The 26507-nt window shown below is 40.0% G+C and overlaps 1 protein-coding gene across 4 annotated transcripts in view; it reads right to left on the bottom strand.

Annotated features, from left to right (window-relative positions):
* Positions 1 to 2258: 2258 nt before the first annotated feature.
* Positions 2259 to 26507, bottom strand: part of Fut8 (fucosyltransferase 8) — a 227431-nt gene continuing 203182 nt past the window's right edge. For all 4 annotated transcript variants that reach the window (NM_001002289.2, NM_001412189.1, XM_039112660.2 and 1 more), the window contains 3 exons: positions 26210 to 26386; positions 14244 to 14394; positions 2259 to 3247 (listed from right to left, as the gene is read on the bottom strand). In NM_001002289.2, the coding sequence (NP_001002289.2) occupies positions 2930 to 3247; positions 14244 to 14394; positions 26210 to 26386 (646 nt within the window). In that variant the 3' untranslated portion in view covers positions 2259 to 2929. The remainder of the gene's footprint in view (positions 3248 to 14243; positions 14395 to 26209; positions 26387 to 26507) is intronic.

Raw genomic sequence — 26507 nt, 5'->3', positions numbered from 1 at the left:
GCACAGAAAGAAACTTCTGGAGGCAGGCTGAGACCTGGAAAGTGCCAGAAGCACAAGGTGAATGTCTAAATTGCAGTCTTTCTGGGTAGAGAAACAAGAGGAAGACACTGTGGAGCCAGCAACTACAGTAGCTTGAGAAGAGAGAGGAAAATCTCAAAACAAAGGGAGCTGCACAAAAGTAGTGGTGCCTCAAATTCTGTGTAGAGTTTCTGCCCAGGTTTTTGTTGTTATTGTTTAGTGTCTTTAACTAAGCCCTGAAATATAACGCAGGCCAAGCTCTGGTAAAGGTAAAAGAATCAAATTAAGATTGAGCTGCTATCCACACTAGTTTACGTGGAGCTTAATGAAGTTAAAAGCTATGTTCCTGCTAACAGCAGCAGAGGTGGCCCTCTTCAGAACGTAACAGAACCTACGACAGGAATCACCGACAAAGCCAGACACAGGTGTGTGTCTGTAATCCTAGCACCTGACACAGGTGTGTGTCTGTAATCCTAGCACCTGACACAGGTGTGTGTCTGGAATCCTAGCACCTGACACAGGTGTGTGTCTGGAATCCTAGCACCTGGCACAGGTGTGTGTCTGGAATCCTAGCACTTGGCAGGCTTAAGGTAGGACTGGGAGTTTGGGGCCAACCTAGGCAACCCCATGCGACCCTGTCCCACAAACAACAAACAAACAAACAAACAACAAAAAACCCCCACAAACCCCACAAAAACCAAAAACAAAAAAACCAACAAACACCGAAGCAGTAGCTAATAAAAACATCTTTCCAATGTTTAGGACCCCATCTAATACTACTCGACATATGAAATGCTCTACACTGAGTCAAATCCCCAGCCTGAGCTAAAGTAATTTTCATAACTTTAGTTTAGTAAAGAAAAAATAATTCTTTTGGTGGACCAAGAGGAAATCCCAACACAGGAGGATGAATTAGAAAGAAACTGAACTTCAAGTCAAAGATTAAAAAAGAAACACCCAAGATTATGTCTTTGCATCCATTTGAGAATACTTATTTTCTTCATATTTTATTCTTTTTCTCTCTTGCCCTCTGGAACTGGGTCAGTTTCAGATGAAAAGACACTGATTTACCTTTGCATCTACAAAGGTACAAATCAGATCCAGCTACCGATGCTATGATGACAAGTCAGACGGGGGCTGGCAAATGACTCATGCAGTCTGCTCAGCTGGAGATTTCATTTCACCTGATTTTTATTTGTGCTTAAACTAAATGAAAATTTCATGAACCCTAGAGTTAAAAGTTTCGCTCTTCCAGAAGCGTGGACTTTGAGAGGAAGTTAGGATTTAGGGACACTTACTTGGTGGGAAGATTTCACTTCCTGAGATTGTAAAGGTCAGAGTTCACTAAGCCTCTCTTTCTGGATCCCTGATACTTAATACAATGCCCACTACTGGCTCCTACATGGACCAAATCTTTCATTTAGGAGGCAAGCTGGGTGTGGTCTGCACACCTCCAGTCGCAGCACTCCAGAGGCAGAGGCAAGTAGATCTCTGTGAGTTCGAGGCCAGCTAGACTATTGCCTGAGACCCTGTCTTTAAAAATGTGTACAATGAAATGTTCCCTTAGAAGGCAGGCTCCATCCAGACAGGGGCTTTTCCTGTGAAGGAGAGAGACAAAGTTTAGACAGAAGGTACCTGACTCTTCTGCAGTGGTTCCAACATGGATTCCTGGAAGGAAATTTAGGAGAGAGAATTCTAGGCTTATTTTGGATCTCATTCTGGTTCCCCTTCCCCTCTGATCACAAGATTCTGTATTATATGAGATACATACTTCAGAACACAACCAGCTTCTAACCCCCCAGATCCTTGTGTCCTCAAAATCAAAAGCAGGACACGACAGGAAGCACATGTACCTGGATAAAACAACACAAAAAGTGACAGATACCACCAGACAGACCTACTATGGCTAGGTTTACAGATGTGAGCAAGCAGTAGTTTCCCTGGAAGCAAGAGAACGACTATTTCATTTGATTAAAACAAATCAACAATAAGAGAATGAACACCTCCAAAGCTTGTTCTTAGGATCTTCAAAATATGCATCAACGAAAGCCAGTCACTGCTACAGAGGGGACCGCTGCTTCTCTTAGTAAAATATTATTACTTTATCAGAAGCTGGAAAAAAGTAGGACAAAAGTAGAAAACAAATCTTAAAAACTGTAAACCCATTTTTACCATATTTCTACTCTAAAGCTTATTAACTATATAATCCAGTGATACAAAATTCCAGAAACTTCACAAAATTCCTTTTTAAAATTTATTTTTGTTATCAAAGAGAATGTCCAGAAACATTGAGTACTAAAGAATTTGTTCATGGCATTGTTTTACAAAACTTCCTAATGGAGAGTGAATATTTCATTTTACTTTATTGATGTATCCTTCATTTATTAATGATGAGGTGGATAAACTGAACTGATGAAATTACTTTAAAAAAAATCCAGACAACCATATGAAGGGAAAACATCCATTCTCGTTCTGAACCTGTTGACTGGAGTGAATTCAGTGGCCACACCACCACTAGCTTCCCCAGAGAAGGGAGCTGTTCACATCTTCTCGGTAAGTCACAGAGGTCTCTCAGATATAGGCACCATGTTTTAAGTCTCACACAAAATGTCTGTGTCACTTAAATTACACAACGTGGCAGTGTTTGTTTAATGGGGACATAATATTTAAAGGGGCAAAGTAGAAAATAATCCATTTGCATGTTATGTGTGAGTACATTATTGTACTGTGCATGGGCTTGAGGGCACCGCAGCCCTTCATAACGAGGCATTCCACCAGTGCAGCATCTGAGGGTTCCCACTCGGTCTTGGTGTGGAGCGTGTCTGTCAACGAACCACGTGTTAGTCTGGGTCATCTGCTTAGCCGAGATGGTCTGAACTGAGTTCTGTGGTTAATCTCTTCTACTTTATCTCTATTTTTCAGCTTCAGGATATGTGGGATACTTGACTGTTTCTATCTTCTCTCGGACTTTGTAGGAGGGATATAAGCCTGTTTTTCCAAGTTTTCTGTTGACACCTTTAGAATAACCATCCCAATGGTTTCCAGCCACACCAATGATATCTCCAGGTTCCATTGGAATTTCCTCATCAGTTCGAGGTTTGTGAGGATAAACGGCAATCTGGTTGTGGGCATTTTGGCCTCCAAAATAGTAGATGTCATCTAAAGAGTGGAAGTTTGCAGAGGCATCAGGATGCAGGGTTTGCATGATTTCATAAGCAACCCGACAGACCTTGGAAAAAAGGGAGAAAACAAGTATGTTGGTACACAGTATAAACACCCCCACTGCCAGCAATCTTTAAGCAAAGGTGGGCTCTAGGGCTGAGAAGATAGTTATTTTTCATTTCTGGACACACACACACACACACACACACACACACACACACACACACGAGGTGGGGGGTTGAGTTATGAATACATAGTATAATGTAATTTAAGAATACAAATCAATTTTTAGTAAGCATTATGAAGAGCTACAAGGTCTTCCAAGCTGGGAACTGGTGACGTAAAACTAAGTAAGATAAAAGTTTTTATCTGAAGAATTTTTTTTTTAAAGATTTATTTTATTTATATGAATACACTGTAGCTGTCTTCAGACACACGGGAAGAAGGATGGTTGTGAGCCACCATGTGGTTGCTGGGAATTGAACTCAGGACCTATGGAAGAGCAGTCAGTGCTCTTAACCTCTGAGCCACCTCTCCAGCCCTTATCTGAAGAATTTATGGTTTGGGATTAGCACCTCAAATAACACAAATGTTATCCTCACCCCTTCGTCCACTCTTTTTCTTTTTAAGTTAAGTTAATACTTAAGTTTTGGGTGACGGTAGCTGGGACTCCTAACAGTAGAGATACGGAACCCGAAGTGGCCACTTCTTGTAGCCAGGCAGGACTCCCCTGTGGAGGGATAAGGACGTTAACCCACCCATCCACAAAACTTTTGACCCAAAATGTGTCCTGTCTACAGGGACAAAGATGGAGCAGAGACTGAGGGGATGGCCAACCACCAGCCCCTGTCACCATTAATGACATTCTGCTGTGCTTGCAGACAGGCGCCTAGCACAACTGTCCTCTGAGAGGCTCCACCCAGCAGCTGACTGAAACAGGTACAGAGACCCACAGTCAAACATTGGATGGACCTTGGCAAGTCTTATGAAAGAGTTGAGGGAAGGACTGAGGAACCATGAAGGAACAGGAACCTTATAGGAAGACCAACAAAGTCAACCATTGTGGTCCCTCGGGGGCTCCTCTCAGAGACTGAACCACCAACCAAAAAAGCAAACATGGGCTGGACCTAGGGCCTTGCACATATGTAGCAGATGTGCAGTGTGGTCTCATGCAGGTCTCTCAACAACTGGAGCAGGGGCTGTCTCCAAATCTCATTCCCTTAACGGGGCTTCTTCTCTAGACTCAGTGGGAGAGGAAGTATCTAGTCCTGCAGAGACTTGATGTGCCAGGGTGGGGAGGATACCCAGGGGGAGGCTCCAACCTCTCAGAGGAGAAGGGGAGAGAGAGTGTGTATGTGTGCGGACTGTGTGATGGGGGTATGGGGGACAGCGATCAGGATGTAAAGTGAATAAATTAGTGGGAAAAAGACTTAAGTTTTATTTCTACTTATGCATATGTGCACATGTCTCTTTATGTGCATGTGCATGCGTATGCAGATGCTTAATGATTATGGAGACCAGAATGCTGTCAGAATCTCTGGAGTTGGAGTCATAGGAGGTTTGTGAACCACTACGCATGGGAGTGAACTCTGGTTCTCTCTAAGCACAGGAAATGCTCAACAGCTGAGGCATCTTTCCAGCTCCCTTTATCCACTTTTAACCATAGTGTTTTCTTAGACCTCTTCTTAATAGAGATTTATATATTTACTGATGATCAGTGAGCAAGTGGGTTTAAATGTATCAGCTATTCCTAAGGAGTTCTAAAGTGTGCTACATACATAAGCATGCTTGTACTGATACAAGCTCGGCAGGTCTTTAAGGAAGATGTATCTACCCAATTAATGTTGTTTTAAGATGACTTAACAGATTCTTCTGTTAAAGAAAGCCCTCTCTAGCAGGTAAAATCCCATACCCTGAACTTCACTTACTGAATTTAGTATGCTTGGTGATAAAGCTAAAGCTACAAAAGGGTAATGCTCTGGCAACTAATAGATTCACTGGGAAGTAAAATAGGTTTCAGATCCCTTCCTAAGTTGGGTGATAACAGAAGAGAGTGATCATTTTGCCTAGAATACTTTCCTTTTCTATATTCTGACTGAGAACTCAATTCAGGTCAAATTTCTCTACAGCTCTAGTTTGGTTATCTCATTTAATGAATTTTCATTGTCCTTATGCCAACATTTTGCATCTACTTAAAAATGAAACTACTATTAATAGCTGTTAATCTGCTAATGGTACTTTAGAATGGCCCAGCAGATGTTTCTAAACTGAGACATCTGTGGAGATCAAAAACTGAATGAAGATGCTCTTTTTCTCTCTCAGTGATGCTGGGCACTGAATCTGGGGCCTTGTGCAAAGGCAAGCCCTCTACTCTGAGCTTATTCTGAGATGCTAAGCTTCTAACATTTATGACCAAATAAAATGACCAGGTTAACCTTTACCTCAACTTCCTGGAGAATATGAACTTTAGGAACTTGAACAGTTCACAAATGTTAGATGAAACTAAAGTTAGATGACCCTTTCCCCCAGGAATTAAAAAACAAAGTCATTATTTCAACAACTGACAAAAAAAAAATCAAGAAAATGATTTTTATTTTTGAGATAAGGGTTCATGTAGCTCAGGCTGGCCTCAAACTCTTTATAGAGCTAAGGATGACCTTGGACTCATCTCCGCCCTCCCTCCCTCCCTCCCTCCCTCCCTCCCTCCCCTCCCTCCCTCCCTCTTTCCCTTTCTTCCTTCTTTTCTTTCTCTTTCTCTTCTCTCTCTCTCTCTCTCTCTCTCTCTCTCTCTCTCTCTCTCTGTTTTCTTTTCTTTTTTCTTTTCTGAGACAGAGTTTCTCTGTGTAGCCCTGGCTGTCCTACAACCCCTTCTGTAGACCAGGCTGACCTCAAACTCCCAGAGACCCACCTGCTTTTGCCTCCCGAGTGCTGGGATTAAAGGGCCATCACCTCCTGGCCCTATTTCTATTTTTAATGCTGGAATTAGGCATGTGCTACCATCTCAGCTTGTTTCCAAGTTAATGCTGTCAACAAACTAAGTTACTCTTGGGACTTTTAGGATCAATGGCAGAAACAAAAATTACAGTAACATGAGAATAACAACAATTTAGAACTTTTTAAACTTCAAATTCAGCCAAAAGTCTACAGAGAATCAAAATTAACTTGGAATTCTGGAAAGAAACAAGAATCATCAACTATAGACCAAATACACAATGGTGGTCTCATAAGATTACATTCTCAAAACTCTTACTTCATTGTATGTCACATTCTGACAATGACAAAAATGCCTAATGACACACCTCTCACTGTTAAATAACAACGCTCCACTAATAGCAAACCAAGTAACACGGAGAAGCCATGTTTGCTGAGCTTTTGTTGTGAGGCATTACTTTACACAATCGTCTCAGTATCCCCATGAGAGTCTATCTCCCTTCTTACAGATGCCAAAGGGAACTAAAAGCATTGCCCATTCTATGAGTAACTGGTACACTAAAGTTGAGCCCAGGCAGCCCACATATACTTGCAACTGTCATACATATTTTTTGACATAAAATGTCTTTCAAATCTTTATATTCATTCTGTTGCATCAGAAAGCACAACCTAAGGGCTAAGGTGGCCCTGGGGAAACATGAGTCTTATCTTCAGGGTTCCCACTCTCCAGCATTTGTTAGCCAGAAACACAAGACTTGGGCTATACAGGACGACTACGATAGGGCTCTCCCTCTTCACCTTCTAAAGCACTGTTCTCATAAGAACAGCACTGGAATTTCAGCCTTGCTTTCTTTTTTGTGAAAATATTAATAATTAGTTTATGTTTTAGTATAAGTAGTTATTATTTGTTAGCCTTTGTGAATACATTTGTATTTTCTTAACCAAAGGAATAAATAATGATAAGTTTCAGAAATCAAATTGGGCCAATACAAGAGAGATTTCTGGGCAAATGTGGACTTGGGTTCATCCTCACCTGGATACTGTGGGTGTGGCACTTTACAAGAACGGCCATGATGGGAGCAGCTGAGCTTAACGAGTGCTGAGTGGGTCCAGGCAGTCCCACAGTCAGCCCCACCTACTAACTCCTTTCTCTGTCATATCAAACTTGTAAGAACTGTCTTCACTCATTTTGCAGACGAGGAAACTAAACCATAGGGAGATCTTGTAACTTTTTTTTTCCTTTTTTTTTTTTTTTTTTTTTTTTGGAGCTGGGGACCGAACCCAGGGTCTTGCGCTCGTTAGGCAAGCGCTCTACCGCTGAGCTAAATTCCCAACCCTAACTTTATTTTAAAAACATAAAATCAGACAGAAACACTACAGCCACAATTAGCATTCTTTCTGGTTCTAGAGTAGTGCTTCAGAGCACATATAAAACTGCTTTTGGATAAGCAACTGGAACTACAGATGCCACAGAGTAGGTGTCCAGTAATTATCTGCTGAATAAGTGGTGCTCCAGTAATGGATGTTCAAGCCCATGGGTGACATTTAAAAGTTACGGTCTATACACAACATTTTGAATAAATAATGGTTGTTTATCTCCATCCTGGAGCAATTACACTAAGGGCTGGGAGGATCATTATAGTGTTGATGTTTGCATTCATGACATCAGGCCTCCTCTGGACGTTACAAATTCAAATCATGTGGTAGGCAATGAAGGCTTGCAGCTGATGGCAATGTTCACCTCAGAGTCGGTGCTTGGGCAGGACTGAAGCATACACATCATGGCTGTATAGAGTATGTTTCATTTCATTCTGTGACAATACTTCATCACTTTCTAGCATATTATTAAGCTGACAGTGATGACTAACAGCAAAAAATTCCTGCTAAAAGATATGACACAAGTAAGCCAGTTTTAAAAAAGTATTTAAAAGGTAAGCATCCATTAGTCAGAATATAACCCTTAGACATATTGCACTGAAGTAGATGGGCTTCCGACCTTTCTCACAGCAGATGGGACCTTGTTTTTGTCAAATTAAAGAGTTAGTTAGAGGCACTCCTGGTATGAGGATTTGAAAGCTGTTCTCAATTTAGTGGGTGATGCTGGGAGATCTGTGCACCTTTCCTTTAGATTACTTAGTTTTGCTATACCATGAGAAAATAAAAACAGTGATGGCTGCACTGTATGAACGTCCAAATGAATGTGATACAAGTTGCGCGGTGCAGCGACCAGCACCAAAGGTGAGTGGCACCCAGGCTGACTCAAGACAGACTTCTCATCCTCTACGCTGGGAGGGAGGGACAGTGGTCACATCTTTTATTCTGTGTTGTTCTCTTTGCTACTCTCAGAAGGCATTTACTACTGTTTCACAAACTACATCTCAATGGAAATTACCACCCCAAAAGTTAATGTTATTTTTAATTTTGTCCTCTGAGATTTCCAAAATCTGATTGGAAGTGCATAATGTAACCAGTTATATTTTGTGTAGATTTGAAATTAAAGAATGTCTTGAGATGTTTTTAATAAATGTTACAAAGGGAGGTACCACAGGGGAAAAACTACTCAAATTACTGAGCAATGCTGCTCATTAAACAAAGTAAACTTCAACAGCATTAGGTGGTTTTTATTTTTAAGATTCACTAAGTTTATTTTCAAAATCATAAAAGATTTCTTACAAACGAGCATTATATTTTATGTGTTTGGGTGTTTGCCCACATGTATGTCTGTACACCACCTGTGTGCTTGGTGCCATGGGAGCCAGAGGAAGGCACTAGAGTTACAGCTGTTTGTGAGTCATCAAGCGAAACTTGAGTCCCCTGGAGGAACAGCAAGGGCTCCTAGCTGCTGAGCCACCTCTCCAGCCCTAACGTCTGCATCTACAGCTGCTTTGGTGAGGCAGAGTAGTGAAAACTGATTCTACAACTTGATAAATAGGTTTTTCAGAAAATCTTTTTGATACTTCATTTATCTACCAATGAGCTGCTCTCATTTCTTCAATTATAATTTATTTGCTTCCATAAGTAATTTGCTAATTATTATTAGCAAATAAGAATGTAAGTGATCAGGTAGATGGTTTGTGAATAGTGTTCTCTACTAACAATAGGGTTTTTGTTTGGTGGAACTTTTAGAATGTGATTGACGGCTTTGCTAACTCACTTGATAATCTTTGGAAAATGCTAATATTGACTCTTTCATAAAAACTATCGAATACTGTTCTTGCTATCTGAAAAATGTAGGGCAAAGTTGGCTTTGTGAAACAGTTCTGAAGAAAGCATGTGGAAAAGTAAGTACACGTGGTAACAGAAGTAGGGAGCAGAGGTGTGTTTCTGGTTTGTAAAAAAATAAAAGAGAGATAATCCCCAATCTTTTTTTAAAATCCAATATAAAATCTAGAACACCAGAAGCTGATGTTTCAAAGGGGTAGGAAATGTATCTAAAACTTTATGAAGAATATGCATTAAGATGCCATGTCTACGCTGATAAAATAGCTTAGGGGTAGAGTGCTTGCTTACCATCATGAGGTCCTGGTTCAACCCCTAGCACTTCAAACCAGAACAAAAACAACCCAAAAGGTTGCCATGACACTCATGAGTCAACATGCCTAGAATTTACTTGCATTAACCTCAGGAACACTCCTGAGCACCCATTCTTCTAAAAGAAGAACTTATGTCTGAAATGTCATCAGCCTGGTTGGTTTTTGTCTTCTTGATATAAACCTAGATATCTGGAAGAAGAAATCTTAACTGAGATTAACTGCCCTTAAGACTGTCCTGTAGGCAAGTCTGCAGGGCGTTATCCAGCCCACCATGGGTATTGCTACCCCTAGCCAAGTGGTCCTGAATGGCATAGGAAAGCAAGGGAACAAAGCCACAAGGTGCACAGAAGTGACAGAATGTCTCCATGGCCTCTGCTTCAGTTTCTGCTTCCAGGTTCCTGTCATGAATTCTCTCAGGGATGGCATGTGACTTGGAAGTGGCAAAAATCTTTTCTTCCCCAAGTTGTTTTTGGCCATGGTGTTTAATCACAGCAACAGAAAATTTAACTTAGACAATCGCGTTATAAGGCAATATTCTCTTTCAATAAGCTAAATAAAATGGAATCCATAGGGCTCACTGGTATTAATATACTCGTTTCCAACAATTTTTCATAGTGAAGAACTGTTGTGCCTGTCCCCACAGTGACTGTGTGGGCCCTAAGCACGTCTCAGGACCACAAGCAGAGGTAATGGATGTCTTGAATCACATGCTTCATGTTCCTTTTAAAATTTGAGGTTATATAGTTTGAAATGTAGCCATGTGAAAAATAGCTGTTAAAACCAACACTGAAAATTCTCTAGAATAGGCAATGATGTTCAGATAACTATTTGCAGCTAATGTGTTTAATACATTACTATTGCTGAGTACTACTGTTGTTCCACAGGAAGCAAGTATTCAGTTCTCACAAAAACTCTGCACTAGGCAACAGGTTTGAAAGTGATGTCTAATTGAATGGCAGACAAGGTGACAAATCAGAAAGGTTTGACAAAATTGGATATGCTCAACTCTCACAAGAACAGAGGGGGGGGAGGGAAGGAGAGAGGGAGAGGGAGAGGGAGAGGGAGAGGGAGAGGGAGAGGGAGAGGGAGAGGGAGAGGGAGAGGGAGAGGGAGAGGAGAGGAGAGGAGAGGAGAGGAGGCAGTTTTACCAGGACAGCTATAGAGACAATTGCAGTGAGAGAACAAGCTAGATGCAGGGTAAGACAGAACAAGCCAGAGAATGAGTAGGAGCTAGAAGATTTGAATATATTGCTAAAGTTAGTATGAGGCCAAGAAGAGAAATTCAGGAGAGGCTGATAGAGAAGACTGAATCAATCAGCTTGGAGAGACGTTTGAGTCTGAAATGAGTTGAATCAGCCAGCCAGAGCTCAGAAAGAACTAGGAAGAGATGAGCTTATTCGGCAACAAGTCTCAGAGCCTGAAAACATTCTAGGCCTAGGAAATATTGTATAGAGGCTAGAAGCTTCCAGGACTAGGCCTAGGTTAGCACACAAGAGTCAGTAAGCCTCAGAGACAACAGTTACATCAGGAAAAAAAAAAGTTACCTTTATAAAAACTTCTATTCTGAACTCTAATATAAAATAAGTTATTTAAGTCTACATTGGGTTATGAAACATTGTTTGAGATTTTCTTTGGTATAAATGGCCAAAACTCACTTTGTGTGAGACAGGAGATAGTGGCACGTATCTTTAATCTCAGCACTTGAGAGGCAGAAGCAGGCAGACCTCTAAATCGAAGGCCAGCCTGGTCTACAAAGAGTTTCAGGACAACCAGGGCTACACAGAGAAACCTTGTCTTGAAAGCAAACAGACACATTTACTTTGGGTGAATTTTATCAAAAGTTTTTAGGAATGATTTGGAGATTAAAAAAAAAAGTCCCTCACAACTCAACTCTTTGCTTCTCTGGATCCAAGGTCTGAATTCACTTCACTGATTGATAATTACGCACAAAACAAAAGCAAAGCACTGTGCTATTTTCCATCTACCCTCCTAACTACCCCATCTACCCTCGGCAAGATTCTATTATCATGAAGTGATGGTGGTACTGATTTCTAGGTCAAAACTAGAGTTACAAGACCAATTCTTTTTATTTTAAAGAGTATAAATTTCTCATTGGAAAATATAGTAATTTTAAAATTAGAAATATTTATTATTTTATTTGAGGCTTATGACTGTTTTGTTTGCATGTATGTATGTGCACCATGTGGGTGCCTGGTGTCTGTCAGGAGAGGGTGTTGGTTCCCTGGAGCTAGAGCCACAAAAGGTTATGGACCACCACATGAATGCTGGGAACAAACTTTGGGTCCTCTGCAAACGCAGCAAATGCTCTTAACTGCTAAGCCATCTTAGACCCTTATTTTTGTTTATCTCAAAAGCCCAACACTTGTACAAATAAACTAGCATTACTCACACAAGCTGAGAAAGTAGCGGGATGTATATTTATCTGGTAGGGAATCACAGCCTATGCTATAGCTGGCTGCCCTCCCTCTCAACACAGGAGATTGATTATTCAAGAGATGGCTAACTACCCCATCTCTGCCATCCAGAACCTTGAATCTAGGATCATTTGTCCTCTGGACCAGGCCTTCTTTAGAAAATCTTGGCTGTTCAAAGATTATGAAACACATATTTAAAATGAAAAAGAAAAAATGGTTATTTCCCATCCCAGAGTAGCATAAAAGGATTCTTAAGAAGAGCTAGAAGAAAACAAACACACTGGACACATCCCTATAAAAGAGACACCTGTATTTTTATTTAATTTTAGAACTTATAAAACAATGCTTCTCAACTGAGGCAGTTTTGCTAGGGGCGTTTGGGAATGCCCAGGGACGGTTTTGGTTTTTACAACTTGTGTTGAGGGTACTCCTGACTAAGAATGTTGCTAATACCTAAAGACATAGTACACTTTCTTACAACAAAATATTATCTGCCAGCAGTGCCTAGATTTAAACCCTGACTAGAGGAGCAGACTTTATACAGGTTTAAAATCTAGGTCAACAGGGCAGGCAGTGACACAGGAAAAGTGACTTTTAAAAAAATAATTGTATTATATACGAATGATGCATGCATGCATGTTTCCAGGCTGAACTTTGGACTCAAGTAATCAGGTTTGGTGGCAGGTACATTTACCTAATGAGCTGTCTTACTGGTCTGAAAATTATTCTTCTAAATTTCTTTCCCTTAAATTTTGAGATTATAATATAATTACATCATTTCTTTATTCCCTTTCGTCTTCCTAGTTCTCCCACATGCCCTTCTCCTTGCTCTATTTCAAACTTACAGCCTCTTTTTTATTTTTATCACATGCGTGTGTGTGTGTGTGTGTGTGTGTGTGTGTGTTCCTAGTATAACCTGCTTAGTCTGTATTATCAGGTAGCCTAGGTTCTCAAATATAGGAGTGGGATCAAGTAGATACACATCTGACCTCCTGCAATGAGAAAGGAAACTACTTTTTGAAGACGGGACCCTCTTTAAGTGAAATATCACCATTAGATGCCTTCATGGCAATTTGAAAGCTAAGGAGATTTTATGTGGAGAGTAGAATACCTTCTTTGTGACTCCTGTTTTGTGTAGCTGTTTTTATATAGTAAGTCATATTCTTATTTCACGATGAGGAAAACTACAGTCTTTGTATGGATAAACACCTTCTGAAAATCTTATTGTGGTAAGAGATGGCCATACTGTAAAAAATAAGGTCCATTTCTTTATTCTTTCTGAAATGTACTCCCATGCAAACTGTTTTCTTTTCTATGTAATGCTCTCAGCATTTAAACACACTTACTTTACACCTATTTGTAATTTTTGGTAATTGTCCTCTAGTTGTATTTTGATTCTGAAAAGAGCCAAATCCTTATCTTCAAACTCCTTTAAGTCCTCTTAGCACACAAAATTACTTTGAGCACAGTCTCTCAATGGCTGGCTAGATAAGCTAGCCAGTGATGAGAGGACAAGTGGGGAAACAATAGAGTTCCCAATAGATACTGCAGCACCATACTTTACAGGGCAGGAAGACTGACTAGGTACCAAATAAGCACACACACACCAAACCCGTAGCCCATATGCAACAGTCAAACTCAAAACAATAGCTCCTTGAGTAGTATTTCCATTTTTAAACTTGAATTATTTAAACTTAGTATACACCTTTTTACTTCACAAAAATGTAGAAGGACTTGTAAAAGACTTGCACTTACTGCCTTTACTATAAAGCCAGCAAGTGAGGCAGGACGGCTGGGAACTTAAGTCTCACAGTATCAGCGATGAGCTGAAATGGATGGATCTGCTTACATATTAGCCGTTTGCAGAATTGGAAATGTAGAAAGGAAACTCAATTACCGGCTGTTTCTGTTAGATGCTATTAACAGCCATGTACTTTAAAGAACGTCACCAACTGGCAACAGTGGAGATACATTTAGTCATTGCTGCAAATAACTAATATTCAATGTACTCAAACTTCTCTATGGGATCTCTTCACTATTTCACAAAATATATCACTACTAAGCATAAAGGGAGTCATATTAACACTAAAAACACAGACACACAAGTAATTTTCCTCCTTTATTCAACAGTGACTACCAGCCATTAAAGCATGCTACTACTTACCTGGGATGAAAAAGTACACACTAGGAAGTCAGCCTGAGAGAGAAAGTGTATATCCAGGATCACGCCCCGAAGTGAATTTTCTGTGTACCGATTGTGTAATCCAGCTGACCAAGAAATAGAGTTATCACTAATAAATTCATAATTGGAGTACCTGAAAAAAGAAAGAGATTTGATGACTAAACCAACAGTGTTTTATTGACCACGTCTTTTAAATTTATTTATTCACTTTATATCTTGTTCACTGCCCCCTCCTGGTTACCGTCACAAGCCTGTGCCTCTCCCCCTTCTCTCTGAATGGGTGAGGGCCCCCCTGGGTATCCCTCCACCCTGGCACTTCAATTTCTGCAAGATTAGGTGCTTCCTCTCCCACTCAGGCCAGACAAGGCAGCCCAGCTAGAAGAACATGTCCCATGTATAGGCAACAGTTTTTGGGATAGCCCCTGTTCCAGTTGTCCAGGACCCACATGAAGACCAAGCTGCACATCTGCTACATATGTATGGAGAGGTCTAGGTCCAATTTGTATATGTTCTTTGGTTGGTGGTTCAGTCTCTGACAGTCCCAAGGGTCCAGGTTAGTTGACTCCATTGGTTTTCCATAGAGTTCCTATCCCTTCTAGGGCCTGCAGTCCTCCCTATTCTCCCCAAGAGTCCCTAAGCTCCGCCCACTGTTTCACTGTGGGCGTCTGCATATGAGAAGACCACTTCTTTAATCAAAAGCTCCCTCTTTAACACTGAGAACCTGATAATATTTAATAGAGAGCTGAAGCAACTTTCAAGTGAACAATGGAAAAGAAACTAATTCAGAATATCCTGCATATTAAATGTTACTGAAGCCAGGTGTGGTGGTATATTCCTGTAACAAATATCCAGCTGGCTGAGACAGGAGGACTGAGTTCAAGGCTCCCCTGGCTACAGAGTGGAACCATGTTTCAAAAGACAGATTCTGCCTTATTATCTTAAACACACACATACACCACTATGAGCTTTAGTAATTCATGTCAGAATATGAAGGTTTCTTATTCTTTTTTTTTAATTTTTATTTTTTTAAGTCTCTTTGTAATGAGTACCCTTCTAAGAGTTTTTCTGAGCTTTTTCAATATTTAAATGGAGCTGTTTTAGAAATACATCACAACAGACTTTCATTTAAAGTTTTAGTTTATAATTGTGACAGATCAGATTTGAGTAAACATAAATGTCTTCATTAATTTTACAAATAATGCAAATAAATTTAAAAATGAATAGTTAAAATCTTTGTGACAACCAACAGTCTTCAATTTCCATCCCCTTTGAGGATCCATCTATTATTCTTAGCCATACAGTAAGAGAAAACCCATTCCATTGGATTTATGAATGCAAGCTCCTTGTGGATGGATTTCTGCCAAGTAATATGTCAGTAGTCTTATCTAAGATATGTTCTTAAAATATCAAAACTGGTTGTCTTGGAAAAGTCTACAGCTGATGAAATGATTCTGCTCTGAATTAGAAATCACTGTCTTGGTGTGTAAATCTTTAGACTAAAATTGGGCACCTTACTAAAAAGGGAGTAACATTCACACGTCCTTTATATAATTTCATTAAGAATTAACAGAGTGCTTACATATACCTTACATATAGGAAATGTTGAACAAATATTAGCTATGATGAGCATCTATACCTAATTTTAATCTTTACAGTTCTCTAAATCTATACTCAGAATCACCTTCTCAGTGAGGATTTGAAGTTTGAATTTGAAATTCCTAGTCTTTCTGCCTGCACTGTTTTTGGCCATGGTTCACCTTGTTATGAGGTGTGTTTACTGCTTGCATCCCTCTCCTGCTTCCATCACCCCTACCTGGAATCTAAGCTCTATTAACCATAAGCATTCATCTGCAGGGTGAATGCTTGAGCACTCTCAATACCTACAAGGGAATCGGGAACACAGTGAAAGGATAAAGGAGTATTATCCTGAGATAATACTGCTTCTTGCTTACAAACTCTGAAAACATTAAGAATCAGTTTATATTTTGGCTCTAAACAGTACTCCCCAGGGTTAGGCTCACGCGATAGGACTTGGCCGTCCACACAATGCTAGAATTACATACATGCCTGAATGAGTCTATCTTTGATTTAGAATGCTTAATAATGAAAAACTAAATATGTAACCATATTATCTGGGATTTATTTGAATTGTCTCATGATATTATCCAGGTTTGGTGTGAACTCACTACGTAGTTTACACTGACCTTAAATTATGATCGCCCTGCCTCAGCCTCTCCAGTACTCCAACATCTAAGCATTTGGAAGCTTTAGTTTCCACTTTCATCCTTACCCCTAAATCTTCCCTGCCTCAAAAAACAACAGCTTATGGACATATTTGGTAGTTCTTAGCTCTTTGGCTGCCAGTCATTCCATGATTTTAAATTCTCTAATGTAAATTACTTAGGAGAGATGTCATGGGTGAACTCCATCTCCATGAAGCATGAAGTATGATGCTGTATGAATGACAGAGGACTGACTGCACACCTGCACAGAGAGCTACACAGGTAATGCTCATCTCGACACCCTCTTCAGATCTACTATCCAGAAACAGGCTTCTCTTCCTAATGTGTGAAGCCCGTGAATCATTTACATTTAATTTTTCACCTAACCCCTCTTAAAGTAAAACAATCTTATAATATCACCTTGGACATGATATACCTGTTGCAGAATAAATGAATGCTTTTGGTTGCTTGTAAAGAAGAATAGTAAAGATTTTATAATTTGCTTACATAGCAAAACCCCATCATAAGAGGTCTAAAGAGAGGTAACTCAGGATGGGAAATGTTTAAGTAAAAGAACGAAGAGAGATGGCAGTTAAATTCCTGATTAATATATTAGCAATGATGTAGGAAACTAAAATGAATTTCCAAAGAGGAAAAATATGCATAAAGTGTTACCACTGATTTTACAGTAGAACACAGACAAAGCTGCTGCCTAGAGTGCCATGGGGAGGGGTCGAGGAGCTGAGGAAGAGACATTCAGGTTTCACCATTTCCACAGTAAAGGAGATATTGCTACTGTACTGTAATGGCTGCTCAGCATAAACATGCCATGTGGGACTGGGTCAGGGCTGTAAAATGTTTATGTCCTTTTATGTAAATAGTTCAAAGTCTGGAAACCCAGCTTGAGGAAATAATGGAGGCATTTTAGACATACTTTGTATCATTATTTATAATAGTAAAACACTGAAAATAACCTAACAATCCGGTATTAGGAAAAGGCTTGCTCAAGTCATCAACAGCGGATTCAGACAGTGGGTACGGCCATTAAATGTGGTGTTTACACACCACCGTTGGACACTGAATAAAAGTATGGAAAAAGGGATCTAAGCAAAGGAGACCTCAGCAAAGCGGCACCTCTACTTCTCGCAGCCAAGACTCAAGAGTTCAACGTAAAATGATGTCCATGCTCAAGAGGTTACAACATTATAAATCAGGCATGTACCTACAATGTGAACTCAAGGCTAGTCTGGGCTCCACAGCCAAGTCTCAATGAAACCCAATAAGTAATTATTATTATTAATTATAAAAGTTAAATCAATGAGGTACACAGAGTGTCAAAGATCAGAGGCAAAGACAGTCACAATACAATAATTTCTGGAAACTTTATACCCTTCATTCAATACTGGAAAGTTCTAGACAGAAAAATCAATTAACAAAAGAAGAAAAGTGGAAGACTGGAAAGAGGACTGTGCTGTTAAAAGCACTTGCTGATCCTTTATAGGACCCGAGTACAGTTCTTACACCCACACTGGGTGACTCACAACAGCCTGGAACTCCAGCTACAAGGAATCTAACACAGTCTTCTGGATTCTGTGGGAACCCACACATACGTTGTGTACACACACACACACACACACACACACACACACACACCTTAAAAGCAAAACATGGACTTCGTCCAAACTGACCTGACATATTTATAGTGTCCTTTGTTCAAAAGCGACAGAATAAATGTTCTCAAATGCATATGAAACATTCTTCTGAATAAAGCATATGTTAGGTATAAAACAAGTAGTTTTCTTTTGCACACAATGGTATTTAATTGATATGAGTTTCAGAAGTCTTGGGAAACTCACAGATGCGTACAAATTAAACAAAGTACTCTTGAAACAATGGGTAAAAGAAGAAGTCAAAATACCTTAAAGCAAACATGGGAACACAGTAGGGCAAAATGACCAGAGTTAGCCAAAGCAGTCCCGAGAGGAAGGTTCACAGCAGTAAACCACACCAACAGAGAGAAAAGCTCTCAAACAGACAAACTCACATTGTAGCTCAAGAAATATAGAGTAAGATCCAACATAAACTAAAAAGAAGGAAAACAACTAAGACATATAACAAAATATAGGTTTCAAAAATTATTTAAAAGATCATAGATATTAAAGTTTGAGTTTTTGACTTATGAAGAAATAAAAGAAAATTCAAATAAATTCAGGAAGGAAGAGGAAACGTAGACCTGCCCAGTGAGACTTCTCAGTGAATAAAGGAGCTTGACACACAAACCTGAAGACCTAAGTTAGATCTCATGGAGCCAAGTAAATGTGGAAGTTAGGAGCTGTCCTCTGACTCTACATGGAAGCTGTGGTAGTATACTACTACCACTAGTACTACCACTACCACCACTACCACTACCACTAGTACTACCACTACCACTACCACTAGTACTACCACTACCACCACTACCACTACCACTAGTACTACCACTACCACTACCACCAGTACTACCACTACCACCACTACCACTACCACTAGTACTACCACTACCACCACTACCACTACCACTAGTACTACCACTACCACCACTACCACTACCACTAGTACTACCACTACCACCACTACCACTAGTACTACCACTACCACCACTACCACCACTACTACCACTACCACCACTACTACCACTACCACCACTACTACCACTAGTACTACCACTACCACCACTACTACCACTACCACCACTACTACCACTACCACCACTACTACCACTAGTACTACCACTACCACCACTATCACTAGTACTACCACTACCACCACTACTATCACTATTGCCACTACCACCACTACTATCACTATTACCACTACCACCACTACTACCACTAGTACTACCACTACCACCACTACTATCACTACTACCACTACTACCACTACCTCTACCACCACGATTACCATGACTACCACTACTACTACCACCACCACCAACAACAACCAGAAGACTAATAATAATTATCTGACACCATTAATACTAATAGCATGGAAATACAAAACAAAACAACCAACCACGAGACTACTATAAACAAATTGGGTAATCTACAGGATATGGATGATTAAAAAAAATTAACTCATCAAGACTAAATAAATAAATACAGATAATCTAAACAGAACAATACCAAGTAAGGACATTGAATTAGTAGTAAAAGGCCTGCTATCAAACTGCCACTGCTAGGTTCTACCAAATATTTAAAAAGAGAATACCGACTTTCCAAATATTTTATTTGTTTTGAGACAGGGAACTGTTTACATAGCACAGTATGGCCTGGAATATGCTTTACTTTTGAGTGCCATAGCAGGTATTTTTCTAAATATTCAATGAGGTCACCAATATCTTAATAGCAAAGTCACTAAAACCATTATAAGAAATGTATACAGCAATATTCCCTATGAACAAAGGTAGAAGAACTTCTATAAAATACTAGCAAATTTAATTCCACAGCACATTTAAGAAGTATGATCAAATGAAGTCTGTTCTAAGGATAGGAGGTGGCCCATCACACAGCAGTCAGAAACATGACCCGTTGCCGTAACAGAAGAAAGAACAGCAATAGAAATCCTGCATGATTATCTTAATTGATAGAGACAAACTATTTGACAAGATTCAACACCTGTTCATGGTAAAGCTTTCAAAAAGTATAAGAATATACATCAGCATAACACAGGCCATACATGACAAGTCCACAAATGACATCAGACTAAAGAGTGGAAGGTTGGCAAATTTTCCTCTAAGAGGAAAAAACTAGGCTAAGGCAGGAGGATTACAAATTCCAGGCCAGCCTGGGTTACCACTGGCATCCTGGACAAAAGGTATTCAAGCAAGAAAGGAATATGTGAAATATCTGCTTGTCGATGGTATGGTCTTATAATTAGAAAACCCTAGAGTCCATTAAAAGTCTTAAAACTGATTGATAAGTCCAGTATAGTTATAGGTTACAAAATAAACATACCAAGAATCCCCAAACCAGTACTATTTTTATATGCTAGCGAACTAACCCAAAATGAAATTAAGAAGCCAATCCCATCTGTAATAGAACCAAATAAAATACTTGAGTATGAATTTAGACAGTAGGTGGAAGATCTGCATGTTAAAAAGTGTGAAGTACTGATGAACAAAACTGAAGACTTAAAGAAGTACAAATATCAATAAACTGTTAAAAGTTTCTTTACTCAAAGTGACCAGCTCAGATTTAATGCAATTCCTATCAAAACTCCAATTTCATTTTCCACAGTAGAGAGGCAGCCTACCTACAAGCTATATAGAACCAGAAAAGATCTGAATCTCTAAAAGCAATCTTGAGCGAAATTCACCAACCTGGAAGTCTCACACCCCCTGATTTCAAAGCTGTGCATTACACAGCTGCTGTAATCAAAATAATGCAGCTTTAGCATAAAAACAGATACAATGATCAGAGAAATGGAAAGCTCCAAAATGAACCTAAGTATCTATGGTTTTTTCAAGAACATCAGATAGAAAAAGGACAATCAGTCTAAGAGATATAGTATTAGGAACACTAGATATCCACAGATGAAAAAATGAAAATAGACCCCTGTCTTACACCAAGTTGAAAACAAAAAACAAACTCAAAATGGACAAAAGATTTCAGTATAGTCTGGAGACTACAAACTATTTCAATGACACTGGGAGAAAGCTCTGTGAAACTGGTTTAGGCAACAATATTGTAGACAAGACTCTAAAACCACAGACAACAAACGAAAAAGCAGCAAGTAGGACCTCTTCAAACTAAAATGTTCCCGCAAAGCAAATGCACTGCAGAGGGAAATGTGCACACCTCACGTGTCTGATAAGGATTAATTTCTAAAACTGGCAAAGAAAAAATAAAGGTATCACTATTTGCAGATAGCATGATAGTATCCATAAGTGACCCCAAAAATTCTACCAGAGAACTTCTCCAGCTGATAACTTTAGCAAAGTGGCCAGATATAAAATTACCTCAAATAAATCAGTAGCCTTCATTTATACAAGTGATCAACAGGCTGAGAAAAAAATTAGGGAAAACACTCCCTTTACAATAGCCACAGATAATATAAAATATCTTGAGATAACTCTAAACAAGTGAAAGATCAGTATAAGACTTCAAGTCTCTCAAGAAAGAAATCGAAGATCTCAGAAAATGGAGAGATCTCCCATGCTCACGGATTGGCAGAATTAATATAGTAAAAATGGCCATCCTACCAAAGGCAATCTACAGATTCAATGTAATCCCCATCAAAATTCCAACACAATTTTCAAAGACATGGGAAGAGCAATTCTCAAAGTCATCTGGAAAGGCAAAAAACCCAGAATAGCGAAAACAATTATTGACAATAAAAGAATGGCTGGGGGAGTCAGCATCCCTGACCTCAAGCTCTACTACAGAGCAATAGTGAAAAAAACTGCCTGGTGTTGGTACAGAGACAGACATCAATGGAATAGAATTGAATACCCAGAAATAAACCACATACCTATGGACACTTGCTCTTTGACAAAGAAGCCAAAAATATACGATGGAAAAAAGAAAGCATCTTCAATAAACGGTGCTGATCTAACTGGATGTCTGTATGTAGAAAAATGAAAATAGACCCATATTTGTCACCATGCACAAAGCTCAAGTCCAAGTGGATCAAGGACCTTAACGTAAAACCAGATGCACTCAATCTAATAGAAGAGACAGTGGGAAAGAGTCTTGAACTCATTGGCACAGGCAGAAATTTCCTAAACAGAACTGCAATGTCTCATACTCTAAGATCAAGAATTGATAAATGGGACCTCATCAAACTGGAAAGCCTCTGTAAGGCAAAGGATATGGTCAACAAGACAAATCGGCAACCTATAGATTGGGGAAAAAAATCTTCACTAACCTCACATCTGATAGAGGAATAATATCCAAAATACATAAAGAATTCAAGAGGCTAATGATCCAAAAAACCAAACAACCCAATTAAAAAATGGGGTATAGATCTAAACGGAGAATTCACAACATAGGAATCTTGAATGGCTGAGAAGCACCTAAAGAAATGTTCAAAGTCCTTAGTGATCAGGGAAATGCAAATCAAAACGCCCCTGAGATTCCACCTCACACCAGTCAGAAAGGCTAAGATCAAAACCTTAGGTGACATCACATGTTGGCAAGGATGTGGAGAAAGAGGAACACTCCGCCATTGCTGGTGGGATTGCACACTGCTACAACTACTCTGGAAATCAATTTGGAGGTTCCTCAGAAAATTGGAAATAGATGTACCTAAAGAAATACCACTCTTGGAAACATACCCAAAAGATGCTCCACCATGCCACAGGGGCATGGGTTCCTCTATGTTCATAGTTGCTTTATTTGTGATAGCCAGAAGCTGGAAACATCCTAGATGTCCCATGACGTAAAAATGAATACAGAAAATGTGGTTCATTTACACAATGGAAAACTACTCAGCTATTAAGAATGAGGACATCCAGAGTTTTGCAAGCAAATGGATGGAACTAGAAAATGTCATCCTGAGTGATGTAACACAGACCCAAAAGGACATGCACAGTATGTTCTCACTAACAAGTGGATATTAGCCCCCCCCCAAAAAAAGTACAGAATACCCAATACAGTCCACAGAACTCAAAAATATCAACAAGTTGAAGGACCCAAGTGAGGACATCTCAGTCCCCTTTGGGAGGGAGAAGAAAGCAACCACAAGAGGGAGGGAAGGAGGGACCTGGGAGTAAAAGGGGACAGGGGCTGGGAGAGAACCTTAGATGAAATGTCCTACAGTGGGGAGAGGGAACTTGTTGAGCCCACCTCCAGCAGAAAGACAGGGCATCAAATGAGAGATGGGGTTGCTATCCCACAGTCAAAACTCTGACCCAGAATTCTTTCTGTCTGGAAGAAATGCAGAGATGGAAATGAAGGTCCAGAGACAGGCCCAAAGTGGGATCCAGCTCAAGGGGAGGCCCCAAGACCTGATGCCATTACTGAGGCTATGGGGTGCTCACAAAAAGGGACCTATCATGACTGCCCTCTGAAAGACCCAACAAGCAGCTGAAAGAGTCAGATGCAGATGTGTGCACTCAACCAATGGACAGAAGCTGCTGACCTCTCTGGTTGAATTAGGGAAAAGCTGGAGGAAGCTGAGGAGAAGGCAACCCTGTAGGAGGACCCGCAGTCTCAATTAACCTGGACCCCTGAGATCTCTCAGACACTGGATCACCAACCAGGCAGCACACAGCAGCTGAGATCAGGCCCCCAACACACACACAGCGGAGGACTCCCGGGTCTGGGTTCAGTCAGAGAAGATGCACCTGACCCTCAAGAGACTGGAGGTCCCAGGAAGTTTAGAGAGGTATGGTGGGGACATCCTCATGGAGACAGGGGTGGCGGGGGAGGAGGTATGGGATATGGAACAGTCGGAGGGTGGACAGGGAGAGGAATAAATTCTGGAGTGTAAAAAAAAAACAGATAAACAAACTATTAAAAAAGAAATGTCAGTAAATACATAGAAGATGAAATAACAATATGTGGAAAAGGATATGAAAAGTGTTCATCATTTCTGAGCACCAGGAAAATGCAAATTAAAACCATAATGAGTTATCATCTCACACCCTTCGGAATGGCTGTACAGGGTAGTAAGTGTCACTCGAGCTGTGGTAGAAAGGAATCCTTGATTCACTGTGGGGACAGCATAAACAACTGTTACCTTAAAGGATGGAGCTCACTCAAAACTAAAAACAGAATTACCATAAAATCCAGCAATCCTATTAGAGGCCATATAAAGTAACTGAAATCAGTGTCAAAGAAACCTCTCTACTTTCTCATCGTCATTTCAGGAGCCAGGTTATGGAAGCACTTTAGATGCCCACCAAGGTGCCACCCCCAACCCCTACCACACACAGAAGATGTTGGTGAAGTGATAGGTGTTGATTAGTTTGACTTTTTCTATAATGTATATAGTTTAAAGTATCACACTGCATCCAAACACTGAGTTGTTAGAAATAAATAAGTAAATAGACTTACGTGACCTAACAAGATAGAGTAAATATTATATTAATTGAAAAAAAGTTCAAATCACACCAATTTTTAACTATTTTTTTAAAAAACGTGATTAGGGCTAGGAGGCCATCAGTTTGTAGGGTGCGTGCCCGGCATGCAGCACAGAAACTGGGTGTGGTGGCCTGGGCTTTTAATCTAGTACTGGGTATGGGGTTGGGGGATAGAAGCAGAAGAATCAGAAGTCCAAAATCATCCTTACTTACACGGTGAGCTTGAGGTCAGCCTCGGCCACATGAGACTCCATCTCAAAAACCAGAACCAAAAATGTAACTATACAAATTTCTGAGAGGAAAATGTCATCATTTAAGCAACGGCTGTCACTGGGTAATGGGATTGTGGGCAGTACATTTCTTTCTCTCATATTTATAAACTTTTGTTTCTTTTAAGGGACACAAACTACTCTGCCAATCAAGGGGAGAAAAGGGTTGTGATACATTCAATGATAAGTCAAAGAGTAGAGAAAATTAATATCCTCTCTTTAACCAATTTAGAAATCATGACTAGTGTTTTAGAGTGAATGAGCGCTGTCTATCTGAACCGACAACTGAACGCTTTAGAGGTTTCACTCAGGCATCGCTTAGTGAGTGGCTCTTATGTTAACTGAGTCTTGCACTTGGCTGATGAGCTCTTGGCTACATGTACTCAAACACTTGAGGAAACAGTGGCATTTCAGGCCTTATTCTAAATGTTTTCTTTCCCACCTACAACTAACAGAAAAGAGAGAGCAAGCAGTAATATAAAACAGGAAAATAGTTTAAGCGATTAACTATTGACCAAAGGTTTTCAAATGGATGGTATTTAGATAAGCAATCCAGTATCTACTGGGCCTACACCAGAGCTAGGCACTGCATCAAAAGCATACACAATGTACTGAAGGAGACGGGCGCACAAGTATTCAACCACATCTCAAGAACAAGCAGAGGACAGACATGGCCTACTCAAAGCTTAGGGGTGATTTCTGGGAGGGGTCTGAGCAAAGCTAAGACTGTATTCTTCTCCCCTCCTCTACTTTCATATACACTTACTACATCTTTTTCTTATTTTATTGACCCAGATCATCTGAGAAGACATTTACAGTTTGGATCAAGGCTTTGTCTATGTGCTTCTTCATATTCCGCTAACCCTACAGTAGTACTGTTCACACCATACGCTCTCTGTCTCTTCCATCCCTAGAATGGGAATTCCTTTCCAACAGAGTGTACCATGGAGGCATGGTTACTGCCTCTGTGCTAAGAGGAAGCTAAAGCTTCGGCGTGAAACGGACCTCACTAGCGCTTTGACCTGGAATGCCCCAGTCTTCAGAACTGTGAGACATAAACTGCCATTTAAGCCCCAATCTATAAAATTTTGTTCATGGCAACTCCAGTGGGTTAAAACAGATTTTGGTATCAAGAAGTATGGTAATGTGTTTGATGATGATTGTGGTGATGCTACACAAATTGGTAGTCTACTTTTCTTTAGATTTCTTATTACAGTACCTCAGGTATGACAAACAAGATATGGCTTGACTAGATTAAGGCGTGTACAAGTGTATAACCTTTGAATTTTGGAACCCATTACTTAGCAACAAGAAGAATCACAAGTTCCTAGATCAAGGATTCTTTTCAACTAAAAGAAATTATCCACTACCGAGCTACAAGTTGGTCTAACTTACTTTGTCTTTGCCTCCTTTAACAAAGCAGGGTCATCGGTAGCCAGATATACTCTTTTTTTATCCACTTGCATTCTGCGTGCGAGAAGCTGAAAATGTTCTTCAACATGTACCATGTACTCTTCGATGGGATGGAAGGCTGCCTCTGTTCCCACTTTGTCTGTGCGTCTGACATGGACTCTGGGGAGAGAGGGAGAGCATGCTGAAACTGTACTGGTACTCAATTAGTATCTTTAGTCACGGTGGCATTAGGAGCATAGCAAACCGATTTTTCATTTATTCTCACCATTAGGAAATATAA

Source organism: Rattus norvegicus, chromosome 6, assembly GCF_036323735.1.
Source record: "Rattus norvegicus strain BN/NHsdMcwi chromosome 6, GRCr8, whole genome shotgun sequence".
Taxonomy (NCBI): domain Eukaryota; kingdom Metazoa; phylum Chordata; class Mammalia; order Rodentia; family Muridae; genus Rattus; species Rattus norvegicus.
The sequence above is the reverse complement of the archived record's forward strand: the minus strand, read 5'-3'. Positions and strand labels throughout refer to the sequence as shown.